Source organism: Heloderma suspectum, chromosome 1 (genome assembly GCF_057233095.1).
Source record: "Heloderma suspectum isolate Gila_16-S chromosome 1, 16-S_ref, whole genome shotgun sequence".
NCBI lineage: Eukaryota > Metazoa > Chordata > Lepidosauria > Squamata > Helodermatidae > Heloderma > Heloderma suspectum.
This window is the reverse complement of record NC_139458.1, coordinates 129,702,275-129,720,954: the sequence shown is the minus strand read 5'-3', so window position 1 is coordinate 129,720,954 and position 18,680 is coordinate 129,702,275. Positions and strand designations below refer to the sequence as shown.

The 18,680-nt window shown below is 45.1% G+C and overlaps 1 protein-coding gene across 1 annotated transcript in view; it reads right to left on the bottom strand.

The window, feature by feature from the left end:
• LMNTD2 (lamin tail domain containing 2) overlaps positions 1-18,432 on the bottom strand; it is a 71,218-nt gene extending 52,786 nt beyond the window's left edge. Inside the window, exons 1-5 of the mRNA XM_084851997.1 lie at positions 18,380-18,432; positions 18,015-18,227; positions 10,795-10,980; positions 4,356-4,437; positions 1,346-1,507 (exon numbers count right to left, since the gene is read on the bottom strand). Of these exons, the coding sequence (XP_084708123.1) occupies positions 1,346-1,507; positions 4,356-4,437; positions 10,795-10,980; positions 18,015-18,227; positions 18,380-18,432 (696 nt within the window). The remainder of the gene's footprint in view (positions 1-1,345; positions 1,508-4,355; positions 4,438-10,794; positions 10,981-18,014; positions 18,228-18,379) is intronic.
• Between the last annotated feature and the right edge of the window lie 248 nt (positions 18,433-18,680).

The following is an 18,680-nucleotide window of genomic DNA, read 5'->3' as shown; positions in this document are numbered from 1 at the left end:
AATCACTGGAGGAGGCAGGGCAAAAGGCAGGCTAAGAACAACTGTAACTACATAAAGACTTCCATCTCTGTCCCAGTGCCTGGGGGTATGAACCTTGGGTGCACAAGTTTGTTTGCTTTTGGAAGAGGTTTTCTTCTATTCCTCTTAGCCAGGAACCTTTCTTGCAAAATGCACTGATAAATCACAAGCTAGTGAGTCCATTGACAGTCCACACATTTAATCTCCTTTGAATCCTGATGAATGAAGAATGTACAGTATTCATTTCTGGCCCTAAATGTCTTTTTGATCTCTAACCAAGCCCCTAGAAAATCACCACCACCCTCTCTCTTCCATGTCTTGCTGCCTCCCCTTTTTGTTCTAGTGCTTGACAGAATACATGCACTTGCTGGGAATTATAGGAGTTGCTGGCTGGGAATTATAGGAGTTGGAGTCCAACACATCTGGAGGGTACCAGGTTGGGGAATACTACATTAAGGGAACAAGAGGCTTAGTGTGGTATGAGCCAGATACTTCCTGGTGCTCCAGTTACTTGTTTTGCTGAAGAAAGAATATTTGAAACAGCAAAATGTTACATTCAGTGGCAACTCCAAAAGCACTTTTTCCCAGAGGTAGATATCATAAATGTCAGTCACATAGTTAGTTCTACTGTTCCATAGCATTTCAGTATCCCCGTGTAGTGACATTTTTCAGAATTACTAAATTCAGAAACACTAGCAAAGTTGTGAAATCTAGTTCCACAGTAAGTAGCAGACAGTATTAATGCTGGAGAAACAGTCACATTTGGTAGGTAAGCTCCAGTCTTCAGTACAAACTCAGTCTGGAAAAGAAAAAAAATGGGTTCTATCCAACATCATGTGAGTAAACATCTGCTCGTGCAATGGGACTTCCCCTCCCCTCATCCACCTTGCACCCCCAAAACCTTATCTGTAAAGTTGAGGAACTCTTTGGAGCAGATTTTGGTGCTGCAGGGGGCTACAGTGGGGAATCTGATCTACCAATAGTGTCCGTTGCATTGATGGATGGACACCATTGGATTTCACCCAATAGTTCAAAGTAGGATAAGTACAGCCATTGTTGCTTGAGATATGTACACATTTCTTGCTTCAAAAACCTGTTTGACCAGAGATGGCTGTAGAACAAAAGAAATGATGGCTCTACATACCACTTTCAGCAATTAAAAAATAGTATCGTCTCTCCCCAGCCCATGCCAGCAACTGGTAAACAAAGCAAGAATACATACAGTGATTATATACATTATTATATACTATATTATTAAGATATCATCATTGACTATAATTATTATTTGCAATACAGTGTATTGGAGGGTATGCATTTTAGCTCCTACCTCAAAGCACTCGCATGCTAATTTTGTCCCTTCGTCCAGCGACACACTGGACTCTGTGTCTGTTTCTTCCTCAGATTTTGCTGACAGGGTTCTTAGTACCTCCTGCAAGTGCTGAACATCCAGTTTTGATTTCATGAGTTTATTTTCCAGATTTTGCATCTCCTTTTCAGAAAGAAGAATAGGGGAGAATAAGTTAAGGAAATGAGAGACTTAACTGAATGATCAAGGCCCAAATGTTCTCCTGGCAAAACTGCAGAAATTGTAGGATAAGTACCTGAACTGACTTTTTCAGGGAGAGAGTCTGAAGAACTCAAGTTCAAATAAAGGGGCAAGACTTATTGACATATTAAAAAAAATAACAAATTACTGGGTCCAGTCAGCATCCACCTGAGAGTTCTTTAAAAACTCAAATATGAAATTGCCGAACTTCTAACAAAAACATGCAACTTGTTCCCCAAATCAGCTTCCATACTGGAGGAATGGAAAGTAGCCAGTGTTATGCCAATTTTAAAAAAGGGATCCAAAAGGAATCCAGGAAATTACAGGCCAGTTAGCGTAATATTTTTCCCAACTAATTTGGTGGAAAACATAATTAAAGATAAAATAAGCATATAGAAGAGGATTTGCTGAAGAAGAAACAATTTGGCTTCTGCAAAGGGAATGTTTGCCTCACTATCCCAAAAATGGGTGACTAGGCAATAAAATGGCAAAATAAGTTTCAATGTAAGCAAAGGTAAAGTGATGCACCTGGGGCAAAGAATCCTAACTTCACACATACAATGATAGGGTCTGAACTGGCAGTGACTAACCAGGAAAGGGATCTTAGGGATGTGGTAGAAAGCTCAATTAAAACTATGTGAGGCAGATGTAAAAGAGGTGAATGAATTCCATGCTAGAGGTTACTAGAAAAGGGAATGAAAATAAAACTGCCAGTATCATAATTCCATTATACAAATCTATGGTGCTGCCATACTTGGAATACTGTGTACAGTTCTGGTCACCGTACTTCAAAAAGGAAATTGTAGAGCTGGAAAAGGTGCAGAAAAGGGCAACCAAACTGAGCAGAGGGTTAGAACACCTGCCCTACAAAGACAGTCTAAAGCAGGGGGTCCTCAATGTGGTGTCCGTGGTGGACCTCCAACAGTGCCCATGAAGCTTTGCACTCCCTGTCCCCTTCAAAAATTTATTTTTCTTTTTAAATTTTAATTTATTTTTGAAAAACATGAGAGTGCCAGGTTCTCCTCCCTGTTCCTGCATGTGCTGCAGGTCAGCTGTTGGCAAGCAGGCAGAGAAGGAAAGAGTTGCTTCCTGGCCCCACTCAATCTTTCACCCACACAGACCTTTCCCCTTTGCTCTCTCCCTCCCCCTCCCTCCCCATTCCCAGTCTCTAGCCTCACTATTTCTCTCCCCACAACCCCTTTCCCTGCTAATTCACTCCCTTCCCCATCCCAGTTTTTCAAATTCCCAAATGTGTCCAGGGGGCCAAAAAAGTTGGGGACCCCTGGTCTAAAGTGTTTGGGGGTTTTTAGTTCAGAAAAAATGTGACTAAATGTGGGGGACATGTTAGAACAGCCTTCCCCGACCTGGCGCCCTCCAGATGTGTTGGATTTCAAATCCCATCACTCCCAGATATGTTGGACTGCAACTTCCCTTCATTGGCCAAGCTAGCTAGATGTGGAGGGCACCAGATAGGGGAAGGCTGTGACAGAGGTTTATAACATTCATGCTAGAACTCTAGGCCATCCAATGAATTTCATTGGCAGGAGATTCAGGATAGACAAAATAAGGTTTTGTAGTTCTTCACACAACACATAATTAATGTACGGAATTTGCTGCCACAAGAGGAGGTAATGACCACTAACTTAGATGGATTTGAAAGGGAACTTGACAAATTCACGGAGGATGGATCTGTCAATGGCTATTAGTGTTATCATCTAGGACTTGGAGCTCTCTGACTTGAGGAGACCTTATTCCCATCCTATCCTGAGTAGATCCTCCAGCATTAGATTCTGCACAAAGCCCCCTGGATCCCAAGGGTGTGTCTTTGCCTATAGACTCTGAGGAATGGACTACTGACAGCTCTAGAGATCACAGAAGCCTTGCAGCATCTCCACTGACCTAGTCCCTGCAGTCCAGCCCCCTGCCACCTAGAAGGAGCTTACGGCGGCACCCATAGGCACTGGCCCTTTAAGTGGAAAGTTGCAGCTCTTGGAAGGTGGATCTTCTGTCTTGATCTTCCAAGCCAGGCAATAAACTTCTAGCAGCTGCAGCAAGCCAGTGCTGAGGTAACCTGTTCCTTCTGCTCTGTTGCAGGATCACTGCCCAGGGTCCTGAACCTCTTGCACCCTGACCCAGCACCCTTGTTCCTATCCAGAGTCCTGGCCTTATTCCAGCACAAAGGTGGCTCAGGCAGTCCTGGGCTTGTCTCCCAACATCTCGTTTGGGCCATTGCCTCCTCTTGGCGACAGAGATAAGAACAAGTGATGGTGACTTATAACGCCAGTTAAAAGGCATTGCGAATCAGGACAATTAGCCCCAATGGCTTTATGAGCCCTCCAGGATCAGAGGCAGTATTGCCAGTGATTCCCAGTCACTGGGGAGCCATGGAGATGGCTCCTGTCTCCACACCCTGTGTGTGGGCTTCCTGGAGGCATCTGGCTGGCTACTGTAGGAAGCAGAGTGCTGAACTAGATGGGCCTGCAGTCTGATCCAACAGGGCTCGTGTACATTTCTTCTGAATACAACTTGGCATTTAAGCCTGGCTTCCAGGATTGTAAATATGAGAAATGGCTTTTCTCATCCCAGAATAATATGACCCCATTTGGATAAAATCGAACTCTAGTAAAATGAAGTATGGTTTCAGCAAGATTTGCCTGTGGTCTGGACAGCTTTTCAGGATCCCAGTTTGTTTGCTTTGTTTTGTAAGTTAGCACATCCATGTGTTTGTGACACTAGGGCCTGCCAAAGTTGAATAGCCCTGGAGAATTATCTGCATCTGTTAGTCGTTCACCTGTTCGTGGTCTTTCTTGACAGCTGTCAGTTCAGCATTCAGTTGATCTACTTCTTTTTGAAGGGCATTTTCATTTGAGCTTCTGCAAACAAACACAGATAACAGACTCCATTCACTTCTTAACTGTGTTTGTAGAAAATAAAAAACCTAGAACAAATGAACTATCATACAAATTGGCTTACATCAAAATTGGTAGTTTTTATACTTTTTGATCTATACTTGGTAATGGAGATACTCTTCCGGAAACCCTAACCTGTCCTTCCCTGCCCTGTTGCCGTCCAGATGTGTTGGAGTACAACTGCCATCATCCCCACAGGGCCAATGGCCATGCTGGCTGGGAGTGATGGGAGCTGTAGTCCAGCACATCTGGAGGGCAGCAGGTTGGGAAAAGCTGCTGTAGAGGAAGGGACCTGGCTGGGCAAGGTTGCCCTGACAGTATTTTCACTTGCAACTGAACTCTCTATAGAAGTGGATTTTTTCATTGGATTCTCAAGGATCATACATGTGACTGTCCTTAAATAAATAAAATACAAGAGCTTGCATTAAAAAAGCAGAGTATTGGAGGCCGTTTGAATTTGGGAGGATGGAAGAGTGAGGGCAGTGCCGTTCTCCATGGCAGTCAGGATTAAATAGCACAAGGAGGAACCTTTGTTTTGCACTATTGAAAAACATGTTGACTTTGTCCTAACAATGGGTTTGAGTCAGCACAAGCCTCCTCTAGATGGAAGGGCTCCTTCCATCAGCAGGAGGCTCTTGGTTTTTGAGCTTGAGCCGGGGAAGAGGTTATCTCTGCTGATCCCCTGCAGTCCTGCATGTTCCCTGAAAATCTGCTTCAGAGCTTTGGGAGACCCTCTGGAATGGTGGGGAGGTGGTGCTGGAGGCTGCAGAGGAAAGGGCAAGTCAGAGAAAATTGCCTCCCAGTCTCTTTCCACCACTGGAAGCATTCTGAGCAGAACTCCACTCGGACATGCTCCTACTCGTGGAATAAATCTCTGGATCCAACCTAATAACAACAGCTAACAACAAACCCCATTGCCACAGAGAACCAGTGTAGTGCAGTGGTTAGAGTACTGGCCTGAGACTCAGGAGACCTTGGTTCTAGTCTCTACTGTGTCATGAAGCTCACTGGGACACTTGTGTCTGTTTCACCTCCCCAGAAACAGACACAACATCAAACCAATAAGCTATATCAGCCTTCCCCAACCTGGTGCCTGTTCGTTGTTTTGGATTGCAATACCCAGCATTCCTGATGGGAACTGAAGTCCAAATCCCTCAGTAACTAAACTTTTTCCTGAATCACCCTACACTCAGAGCAATTTCGGACGTCGCATCGATCCAGGGTGGGGGGGCATGCAAAACACAAGTACCCGCCTTGTGTTTTCAATTTTACAGCACCTCCAACTCACTGGAAATAGAACATTCACATCTCACCAAGTGCTGCCACTCTGGGAGACATGGAATCCTGCCACTGGGAGCTTGTGCGTCGTGGGTGCCTCTAGAAAAGATGTGAATGTTCAATTCCATATACAGGAGAACAGGTGTCAAGGGGAAGGGAAGGAGGATCCCCACCACCAGGACTGGCCCCAACCTCCCTGCGAGGGAGGACTGCCCAGGACTCGATCCCCTTCCCCAAAACAGGACTGGCCAAACCTGACCTTTCAGTCCCCCAAAATACCCAGTAGCCACCCTCTTAAGCCAAGAGGCACTGAAATTAGCACTGAGGTTATGCAGAGAGATCACACCGACTAAAGGTTGGATAAAGGTTTATTAAGATCAACATAAAGGCGTAGAGGGAAAGGGAAGAATGGAAGTAGCAAGTTACACAGAGGGTACAAAGCTAAATCATTTAACTATAAACAGAGAAAGCTTCATGAATGCACACCCAAGCAAAATAATAAATCTACCTGGCCTGTCCTTGCATACCTAAGTATGGATCTCCCTGGATAGCAACCAGCCACCTGCAGGTCCAGGACCACCAGGATGAAGGGAGACCCCATGCCTCAACCTCAGCCCACTTTTAAAGCCCAGCCTTAGCAACCCAGGGCAGATTTTCCTTCAGCCAACCACTGGCTCAGCCCCTGGGTGGACCGCCCTGGCCTCCAAGAGGCTGGAACTCCCTACCACCTCCAGCTGTTGGCACTGTGTAGTTAGCAGGGGCTGCACCTGGCCTTGGGCAAAGGGCCGAGGAGCCTCTAGATTACAAACAATTCCAGGTGGTTACCTCTGCCGTGACAGCCTGACCTGACCTTATGGCGGAAAGCAGGCTGTTATCGTTGACAACAGGAAATACAGAGACATTGCAGTCAACTGGTTTCTTATATTGTTATATGCACACAGTGGTAAGGAACTATAGGGCTAAAGGTCATCCATAGCCAGCTACTATTGTGCAACAGCAGCTGTAGGCGGTAATGCATCATACACAAGCCTTTCCCAGCCTAGTGCCTTCCAGATGTTTCAGACTTCAACTCCATCAGCCCCAGCCAGCATGGCTAATGTTCAGGAATGCTGGAAGTTGTAGTCTAAAACATCTGGAAGGGTACCAGGTCAGGGAGGGCTGCCATATACAGTCAGCTGGGTCTAGATACAGGGTGCACAAACTTTTTGGCCCCAAGGGCCACATGTGATGCTGGTTCAAGGCTGTACAGTTGCACGCACACACACATGTGCACACATATTCACATGCAGCTGCAGAATATACTCACAAGAGCAAGGTGTGTGAGGATTACTGGGAGAGGGAATGGAGAGCCTAGTCTCTCCCTCTCTCCTAGTGACCCTGATAGAGATCGTTCTTTCCTCACTGCTGCTACCAGTGAAGAAAGAGCAATCTGTATCAGGATTGCTGGGGGAGAGACTCCAGTGGCAAGGGACTGGGGCATACATGGGGACAATAGTTCAGGCCTTGAGCCATGGGTTATGCACCCCTGGTTGAGATCAAGCAGGGCCGGTCCTACCATTAGGCAGAGTGAGGCAGTTGCCTCAGGTAGCAGATGCTGGGAAGCAGCAGGAAAGTGTTGGAGTAGATAGCTGCTCCCCATGAGCTACTCTGTTGCTTTCAGTTACGATGGAGGATGCTGCCAATTGCCAGTATCGAAGGAAGACTGAACTGCTAGTCCCATTGCCTTTTGTATATGGAACTAGGGGGTGGGGGTGCTATCTTGTCCTTTGCCCCAGGCAGCTAAGTGTCTTAGGCTGTTTCTGAGATCAGTGCTGTGTATAGTTAGGAATGCTAGGCACTAAGTGGTTTGCACTATACATATTACCCATAAAGATGAGATGTGAGAGAATCTGCCTCTGCTTTTGGTGATCTGGTACTGATGAGCACTGCACACATTCTCTCTCCTGAGAACACTGCCACTCTCACTGTGATTGCTCCTTGCACTGGTTGTGGCTTGCCTGCTCTTGACATCACCTCTCTCCAGGATTGATGTTGTGCCTTGTGGGACAGCAGCATGCCTTTTCAAGGACAACATTGCTCTAAGGCAGGATGAGCTCTTGCCTGGCTCAGTTCTAAACTGCACAGCTTAAACTCAAGCTTTAACTCCAGTTTGGAAAACCAAGCAGAGGAACAAACAACCAGCAAGACTGATGGTATTGGGAAGCCAAGCCATGAAACTATATAACAGCCCTTCCAGAATCAGTTTAGTGGGTAACAGATGCGTAGGTGTTACACATTTACTGTGTGGAAATCAGAAGTTGTCCCTCACAGGAAATCAGATGTCAACAACTTCTGTTGTGGAGGTGTTACATTTTCCCAGACAGCACTCAAAATATATTATGTCAAAATACAATTCTTCCCTCAGCTATTACACAGAAATAAGCATTATCACCTACTAATGTCTGCAGGCCAAGCATGGTTAAAGTCACAGGAGTAGAGGCTGGCAAAAAGAAAGTGTTGGTAATGCCTTTTGGTGAAGGAAAAGGACGGTACAAATCCTAAAACAACAACTATATAATAAACAAGTGTTTGAATAATGAAGGATTTCAGATAATAGTGATTCTATACTATCCATTCCTGCCCCGCCCTGGACTTCAGGAGAATTACTTCACATTTAGCAGTTCAAAGGGGAATGTGGCCACAGCTACATAGCACAATATATATCCTGGAATCCTAGAATAAAGGGAAGGCTATTCTTATAAAAGGCATGGTGGCTGCCTTCAGCCACATGCAGTTTACTCATGTTATGGATCACAACATTTGAATGGGTGGCGTGTTTTTGTTTCCTTGTGAGAAAGGGAGACCAGCATTGTTTGCCCAGAGATTCATGGGACTAACTGTGAAGTGAAACAGTCCTTTCTATGCTCTAAACTTAAGAGATGCTGCTGGAAAGAGAGCATTACTAGGCACCTAAAAGATCTGAGGTCTAGGACCATAAGGCACAAATCTGCATAAAATGTTTTCATGCTAATTTCGATCTATATATGCAAATTTAGAAACTATTACTAGGATTTCTTTAAATTTCACAGCCAATTAATTTCCCATCCAAAGTGTACCAAATAAAACAAATTATTTAATTCATTTGCACCCAGATAAAGCTGAATCAGTAGTTCTTCAGTTTCAATGGTCGGGTTCGCACGATCACAGAGGGAAAATAAGCCATGGTCACAAGCCACCCAATTAGCATAATTACCCTCACCAGCCATGGGTATCATGACATCTGAACCTGGAGAAGGTGACTGGCTGGGATGGTATACAAACCACCCTGCTACCCTAGAATGAGCCATGGGTTTTCAGAGTGATTTGTAAACCACCCCAGCCAGCCACCCTCACCAGGTTCAGACGTCATGACAACACATGCCCAGTGAGGATAATGCTAATTAGGTGGCTTGCAACCAGCACATGCAGGGAAACCACAGTGGCTTATTTTCTCTCTGTGATCACGCAGACCCAGTCAGTGTACTGGCAATGGCTGTGAAAAGGTGTGAACAAATGCAGAAAAAAGAGTGGCTAATAAGTTTTACCATGAACCCCTTCACACACACAACTGTGCAATTAAGCTTAGGAACAGAGATGTATAGAAATGTTATAAAATACATACATACATACATACATACATACTTCCATTATGTAAATTTGTTATTAGTATTGTATGCCGCCTAGAGTGGCCAGGTAGCTGGCCAGATGGGCGGCTAATAAATCAAATAAATAAATAAACAATAAAAATTAGCAGCAATGGTAGGGATATTTTTCCTAAGCTTAACTGCCATGTACGGGGAATTTGGGGTGGGTGGGTATTGCAGCATGTGCGAAGAGGAGGGTTAACCCTTCCTTCTCATCTGCAATCTCCCTTGAACATTGTTCCTGCATGGCAATTAAACTGCGGGGGGGAGACTTTTGTTAGCATCAATGGACACTCAGGGATGCGAGGAACAGACCTGGGGCCCTGGTAAATAGATTAGGAGCCAGAGCCCTATGGAGCCAGGCCTAGTAACCCCCTGGCTGGAAATAAGGAAGGAATTCCTGCAAGAGACAACTTACAAACCAGTGACATGGACAGAAACAGAGCAGACATTCAGCAAGACATCTTAGCTCTTCATGCAGCAAGTTATACTGCAAGCAGAGTTTTCATGTGAGAAGCGCTCTCTGAGGACACATAATTTTGACTAATTTAGAGCCATTCTACACCTTATGCAGCATGAGGTGGTAGACTGAGGTGGCAGACTGAGCTTCCAACCCCAGGGAGGAGACGTCTTTTTTCAAGTCACCCCATGGTAAAAGCTCCCTGCCTGTAGAAAACTAGCACATTGGAGAGAGAACTACCTGAACCTTTCCTTCGGCTAGTTCTTTTACACACATGTTTCTTTCCTAATGTGGTAGAACCCCATGCTGGCAGCCTGAAATGGCATAACCCAAGAACTCGGCCAGCTCACAACTTCTTCTCACATTATGCTTGCCATAATTTATTTTATTATTTATTTCATTTATTTCATTTCTGTACCTCCCAATAGCTGAAGCTCTCTGGGAGGTTCACAAAAATTAAAACCATGTAGGCCCACTGCAGCACAGCTCTACTTCCCATGCTGTTTGGATAACATGAGAACCCAGACCACAGAGGAAAAAGCCACATGCCAGCTGTTCCCGAATTGTCACCACTAGGGGATGCTGGTGTGAGTTGGAACTGCACAGGCACAAACGTTGGAAATCCCAGCTAGGAATGGTTATCTCTAGCTTTCCACCTTGTTAATCTGTGAATGACATTTTCAATCTCACCTCTGTGAGAGATGTTGGAATGTTACTTCCTATGGGCACATCCACACAACCCACTTCACCTATCACTGGATAGTCTCTGCACCTCCGGGCAAGGCAACCTGGTCGCCCTGGGCGTAATTTGATGGCTTGAGCCCTCCTCCTTTGTCATGTGTAATTATGCAAGGCTCAGTTTTTCACACCTGTATGTGTTTTGGAGTATACTCCAGTTTTGCCCAGCTTTCTGTCACTCACCTCCTTAGTGGTGCTTTCTGCTTTGACTTCACAAGCTCCCGCAAAATACAGGCAAGCCGGTCAGATGGATCCTTCTGGGCAGCACTTTTCAGCCCCTTGATTTCCAGATCCCTCTGATGCAGCAACAGGAGCAGGGCACGTGGGTTTTCCAGCAGCTTTTGGTTCTGCTGCAGCATGGTGGATTCCCTGCAAAAGAAGTCAAGTGCCCGGGTTTATATAGTGCAACCTCAAGGAGGACCTCTTTGGCACAGATAACAGGGAAGCTAATCATATGAGAGGCTGGAGACAGACAATAGTCCCCCCCCCCCCGATAATTCAAAGCAGTGTGAAAGAAGGATTGCTACTCATGGTTTGTAAGCCCACTTTTGACTCTTGTAAATATTTCTGAATTCTTTCAAAAGTCTGCAAAACCTGTTTGACCAGAGGTGATAAGACAAAAGTGGTATGTATACACCACGGGAAGAAAGTCCTGACTCCTACACTACTGGCTGCCTCCAGCCAGTGAATTGTCATTTTCCAAGATTGGTCAATGGTGACTGAAAGATGTGAGAATTTTTTTTTTCTGGGGCCCGCAAACAACATTCTGCTATCCCACCTGCTGTATCCGTACTGTAATCAATCTTCCTTGCATATCTGGAGGTTCTGAGTTCAGATTTGCCATTAGCATCTAGTGGGACTAAAACACACACAAATACCAGTGGAGGCTGGTGGCTCCTATGTCAGTGGGGCAGTGCATCCACTCTGGGTTTCGGCCAGAACTCTAGAGGAGATGTCCAAGGTGCTGAGTCCATTTTGGGGATAGGGTTCAGCACTCTGGATAGCTCCTTTAGAGTTCTGACCAGTTCTGACTGAAACCCAGAGCAGATTCACTGCCCTACTGACGTAGAAACTACCAGCCTCCACTAATAAATACCAGTCAGTCAAAATCCTTATCTACCTGCCTGTCTCTCTTTGCACACGCCTCTTTTTTATAGCACTGACTCTAAGGTTCAGTCTATATACACTATTTTTGACAACCGCAGGAAATAGCTTCCATGTGGCTGCTGCTTCACAAAGAGCCCTTAATATCAAGGGTCCAAACTATACATTACTTTTACATGCTCCCTACCCAAAGGGGAGGGGGCTGCAATTTGTATTGCCAAAATGTGATTTTTTAAAAAAAACCACTTGCTGACAACACAAATAGCAGGCACAAGACCCCTGATCCATATTCAGACTGCGGTGGAGAGCATAGGTTTCAGGCTCCAGTATGCTAGAGTCTCAATCTGGATTGGGTCCCTTGCACTTACTCTAAAGAAAGAAGAAGAAAAAAGACATGGCTGCTAGTTACAGCTTTAAGGGCGCAATCCTATGGCGCAACTAGTCAGTGGCTAGACAGCCATAAGATACGTCAGTTCCCGGGAACCAACCTCGGAGCCTGTGCTCCAAGGTTGGTTCCCTGGGAGCCAACCTCCACCCATTCCCACGCTGCCTCATAGGCATCGTCGAACGGCCTCGCACTCCGCACTCAGAAGAGGAGCGCGGAGCGGCAAAAACGGGGCATTCATGGGGGCATGCCAGAGTGGGAGGGCGGAAGTCCAGCGTCGGCCCCCCCCACTCCGACTTCCCGCTGCTGGACAGCTGAAATCAGCTGTCTAGCCGCGAATGCAGGGCAGCTGAAGTGCGGGAACGATCCCCTCCCTGCTTCTCCTGCCCTGCATTGGATAGGTGGTCACCTTTGAGTTCAGAGGGGGCTGCCTGTTCTGATAGGATTGCGCCCTCCAGGAACTTGTAGCTTGGGTCTGGGACTTATCTGAAAGTGGATATGGATATGTCCATATATCTCCCAGTGGATATGGGAGACCTGTGGAAGGGGACACGCGACTGACTTGTTTGCTTTTGGAAACTCATATTTATTAAATCATATTTTGATCCCACCTATTCTCCAAGGAACTCAGGATGCCTTAAATTGGAAGTTTCCATTTTATTTTCACAACAAACCTGTGAGGTAGGCTAGAGACTTGCTCAAAGCCACCAACTTTACTTGAACCCAAATGCTCCCTCATACGTATTCAATACTGTACCCACTGACTATTGCACCACCCTTGTTCAGTCTCAGATTCCCCATTTGAAAATGGGAGTAGTAGTGGCCTACCTCCCAGGACTGTGGTGTTGATAGATATTATTTATTTAGGATGCAATCCTATGCAAGTTCAGACCAAAAAAAGTTCTACAGCTTCCAGCATTCTCCAGTCAACCATGCTGGCTGGAGAATGCTGGGAGTTGTAGGGCTTTTTCTGTCTAGATATATATAGGATTGCACCTTTTCTATGCTGCCCTTCCATAAAAACTCTCAGAATAGCTTATGATGGAAGCAATAAACATATAAAAACAATAAAAGGTAAAATAGTAGAAGCAGCGTTGAAACAATGTCATGGAAATTCAACAGAATAGATAAAGCCAGAGTCAAAATCAATACTACATGCTAGAATATTTGGCAGATAAAAAGGTCTTTGCCTCACACTGGAATTACATCAAAGTTGGCATCAGACAAGGTTACCTGGGAAAGGCATTCCATAGATGGGGTGCCATGACTGAAAAAGCCTTCTCCCCACCTCATGGATTAGAGCAAGGGTGAAAAACATCTGCCCCTTCATGTGGCCTTCTGCAAGGGATCATTTAGACCTCTGGAAAGAGTGATCTGTTCCTTCCCCAGCAGCCACTGGGTGGAAAGAGAGAAGGGGATATAAGACAGAGAGAGAAGGGGTGGCAGAGAGAGAGAGAGAGAAGATGTTGCCCAGCCCACCTTTGGCTCTTGCTGGACCCACCACTGGCATGTTGCCCTTGATAGATTACCCCCAAGGCAATGTGGTTCTTGATGGAAAAAAGGTTTCCTACCCCAGCTTAGGGAGAAAGCTGAATAAAAAACAGTTTCTGTAATTCACTTCAACATGAATGCATCCCCCCCACGATTCTTATGGTTGTTCACCTGCAGTCTAATGTCCCCTCCCAACTGGCATGTACCTTCTGCATGACCTTTTTTTCTGTTTTGCATCAAGCCAGTTTCTCTTGTCCTCCTAGAATCCATCTTGACTCTCAATATGTTGGAATAACTACTGAATGTCTGCTATGCAGAGCTCTGTTCAACAGCCTCCAATCTCTCCTCCTCCCTCCTCCTTGCAACACAGGGGTCAGCTTTTTTGGCTCCAGCAAGCAGGGATTCCTGCAATATCTTGGCTCCTCTAAGATCCGGAGGTTGTTTTACCTGTCTCCATCTGTCTCCCATTCCTTTCACTTGATCTCAAAAGCAGCAAATTGAATGGTTTTGTGTTTGAAATCCTTTGGTTGCCATGGGGTGGGGGTGGGGAATTAAACTGCTAAAATATGCAACTTTGCCTGCTAGGTAAAGGCAAATAAAGGGATGGAAGACATTACAGCCCCCTCCTCCCCACTCCCTTTAAAATCCTTCAGAAATAATAAGACTCTTTCCTACTTCAGCCCAGAGGTAACAAGAAGGGGGAAACAGGTTTTGCAGACAAGTTCCTGCTAAAGCATATCACGCTGCAATTCCTGGATTGTTTAATCCAAGAATTGCCAAGGACAAGCGAAGAGAAGAGCATGCCGCCTCCCACACATTCATCATTTCTACTTTTGATTAACAGCCCAGGAACGTCCCACTCATGGGTAGTTTCATGATGTGCAAACCTGGAAACTACCCACATTTTGTTCTTGGGTTAACGCAGAGTTGTTCAACCCATAAACAGGATTCCTCCAGGGATGGCAATGACATGGGCTTGAGGCCAGGTCATTAATGGGCACTGCCTAACCTGCTATAGTGTTACCATCATCCAAATGTGCGTCCAGATTAGTTACAGATAATCAGTGCAGGTGCTTCAGTCTTTCACTTGCTCTCTATCTGTTTCATTCCTGGCTAGGTTAACTGCTGCTGGGCAAAAAACCTGCAAGTGCATGCTCTCTTTCCAGGAGAGCTGTGTGCATGCCTCTGCTCTGCCTCCCTTTCTTATCTCTTCTGAGCATCTGCTCAGATAGTCACTTCAGGCATTACTGCAGGGGGAGACAGTGTGTCCAGGAGTACAGCTCTCCCTGGTTCCCAAATATAGGCCTGATGTGCTTCCCCAAACCAATCGGGATCCAGATATTATTATGCAAAGGGGCATCCATGGAGGACACCCATAGGCAAGAGCAGTCTTTGTTTCTTCCCCCCACCCTGCCCCAAATTTCTTCCCGCACCTGTGAGGACCTTCCTGCTCTGTTGCTAATCTCATCAAGGTAAGGGCACAGGGAGAGCGGGGCAGAGCAGTGCAGCATGGCAGAGTGAACTGAGCCTCTTCTGTACTGCATGTGTACGTTATTATTTCATCCCCCTGGGCCATGGGAAGCCACAGATTCACACACACACGCGTGCTCAGGTCCAAACCTGTCGGTGTGTGTGCATGTGTGGGGATCCTTAGTATCTTAAGTTGCATAGAAGAAACAAACACTGATAGGAAGAGCCCCACCTTGTGACATTTTGCCTTATAATGCATCTCTTTATTGGGAATATGTTGGGCTGCAAGTCCCATCATCCCCCACTATGCATGCTAGGGCTCATGGGAATTGCAACCCAACAACATCTGAAGGGCTGCCTGTTTCCAGCTCTGTCTTGAAAGTACAAGACTCCTCTTGAGTTCTGAGCCTGTGAGCTCTTTGTAAGAACTGTTCACATCATTCCAATACTTTCATGGCAATATTACTTCCTTACTATCATGACAGCATCAGAAGGGTGATACAGAAAATGTCAACAGATATGCCCAAGTGAACACATGATAGTGAAGTCATGACATCCAGTGGTAACACTCTAAGGACACAATCCTATGCATGTCTGGCTGGGGAATGTTGGGAGTTGTAGGACTTTTCTCTGCCTCAACATGCATAGGATTGCACCCTAAATCAGCCTACCCCCAACCTGGTGCTCTCCAGATGTGTTGGATTATAACTCCCATCTTCCCCAGCAAGCTTGCTGATTGCAGATTATGGGGGCACCAAGCTGGGGATGGCTGCTCTAAACCAAAGTAATGTGGGTATACTTCCTCTAGGGTAGGACTTCTGTTCCTATAAGAACTCCGAGGAGGACAGAAGCTTCTCCCACTTCGGTGACAGTAAAACCTCACCTTATGAACATCACCTTTTTTAGAGCTCTTGGAAGGAATAGATGGAATATGGCAACTCAATTCCATCTCAGGATAGAATACAGCAGTTCTAATAACAGTATTTTCGTATACAGCCACCAAAATGAAATCCAGTGACTCATATAACAGGTGCGTTTCCAAAGCCAAAATCCAAATTTAAAGTGTTAGAATATGCAGAAGATCAGGCTACATTATTTCAAATGTCTTTTTCAGAAGGGTGGGAACTGATTTCCATGGCCTCGGACTAATCTGGGCCAGCCAGAACTAGATTTGCCAAATTAAATGCAGAATAGGATTCCTGCACATTTTAATATTGGTATGGAAGGAAACCATTTCAGAATCCTAATGGAAATAATAGTTAATATTTAAAATTTAAATAATATAATATTTAATTTAAACAAATATTTAAACAAATAATTGTATAGCACTTAGTGCTCAATCCATATGTACAGTTCACATATATTACTTCAGTAAATCCTACATTCAGTAAATCTGTTAGGCCAGTATTTCTGTCTTCATGTTATGGAGGAGTGTGTGTGTGTGTGTGTGTGTGTGCTGGAACTGAGCTTGAAAGACAGAGCCTTGCCTAAAGCCACTTAGGGCACAATCCTATGCATGTTTAGACAAAAAATAGTACTGTAACTCCAAGCATGCCTCAGCCAGCCTGGGTAGCTGGGGCATGCTGGGAGTTGTAGGACTTTTTTTCTGTCTAGACATACATAGGATTGCGCCCTTAGTGAGTCCTTTCCCCCCCAATGCAGGACTATTATGGGAGAAACTCCATCTGCCAGCCCCTGTTCTTGTACATATGTATGGCAACCACAGGATCCTTGTTCTACACAGAAGCAGGCAGTCCAAGCTGGAGCCTGTGGACAACTATTCTTCACCTTTCAGAGAAATACAGGCATGGGAGTTGGGTGGGGGAATATATTGGAATGCAAAATCCACATTTTTAACTTTTATTTTTCAAATCAGGTCAGCAACTAGATCAGATTACAGCCCCTGCTTCCCCAGTTAAGCAGCGCGGATTGCAATGTAATTTACATTCTGATTGCACATGTGGGGGGTAAAACCAGTGAAAGTACATTAAGTGATAGCTAATCAGTGTTATGTGTTCTTGAGCATATAGCCCAGATGAGTGAACAATGAACAGACAGCCTTTGGGAGAGGTTTGCCACCCAAGAGTATATAAACAAGATTACTTCATGTAGATTGGTTACCCCAAATGCCTCACACAGTGTGATGTTGTATATGTAGCATCTTAGTTGTATCTGATTATTTCATGCTTCATAAAATGCATGTATTTGGCACCTTGGTTTCTTTAGAATGCAAAAAACATTTTAGGCTACAATCTTATACACACTTCTGTGGGAGTAATTCCCATTGAACTCAACAGGACTTGCTTCTGAGTAAACATTTATAAGATTGCACTATAAGGTCCCATAATTATACACACTTACCTGGGAGAAAGTTCCATTGAACTCATGTGAACTTACTTCTGAGTAGATGTGCATAGGAGTCAGTGCTGGTGGCAAGGGCAGGCATGGTCAACTCCTGCTGCCGGCCCACACCCCAGCAGGGGGGCCCTGGCAAAAGCCCCCTGGAGTTGCTCCTCCACTTCATCACTGCAATCTGCTTGTTCACCTGCCTCTCGCTCTGGTCTAAACAATGGTGGTGATGAGAAAGAGGAGTAGGTGCCACTGCTCCCTGACTCTCAGCGTATCAAGCAGGCAAGTGGTGTCAATACTGGTGAAAAGGCCAGAGGGAGGGGCCCATAGAGGGTGTCCTACCCAAGGGCCCTCATAAACTTGGAGCTGGCACTGGTCAGATTATACCGTAAATCTCTCAAATGGCTCCGCTTGCCCAAGGTACTATAATGCCAAACTCCCAGGCTTTAGGAGTCTGTTGTTAACTCAGACCTATCAAGGCATTTTGGGCTTTTAAAAGACACAACTGTAAAAGAACAAAATTATGTTGTGCCCATTTCTTATTTTTTAAAAACCCCTTACACTTTAAAGCCTATGGAGGAGTTGTTGTGTGAACAATACTTACTGTTGCTTCAGGGGTTCATTTGCAGTTCTGGAAGAGCTGGAGAAGCTGTCATATTTTTGAGTGTCATTCCTAGGACTGAACATCATGCTGACCTTGGTGATGACAGGATATTCACTCCTGTCTTCCCGCTGGAACCGGAAGTTAAAATCATCTTTACCTATTTCTATTTTACTTCCTTCCACAGGCTTAAATCTAATGCTGGAATGTTGTTTCCTGTGAAAAAGAAAAAGCCATGGAGTGTAGGGTTTCTCTGCCAATTGAAAACATTCTCTACTGCTTTTCTATTCCTGTCATTTGTAACCATTGGTCTCAGGGCTATTTTACACATTAGATGTCAGCAAATCTCAATTCAACACCACGTATACCTTGATTTGACAGGGAGCCTCAGCTTCTTGATCAGTGTACTTGTCTGATGCATGTTTTTGCAAACATATCTTTTGTCACTATAATATCTGATATTTTTATGTATACATACTTATGATGTTTGGTGTCCACCTAAAATGTGTGAAGTGCCTCTCATTCCTCAGTGTGGATTTCCTTGACTGTGTTATTCTTTTATTCCCCTGATTCTAAGTATGTAGAGGTAGTTGGTGACTGTAGGAACAGCTCAGAACAAAACATTCTGGTTTCGACAGAACATTTGGAGGGACTATAAGGAAGGCTGAG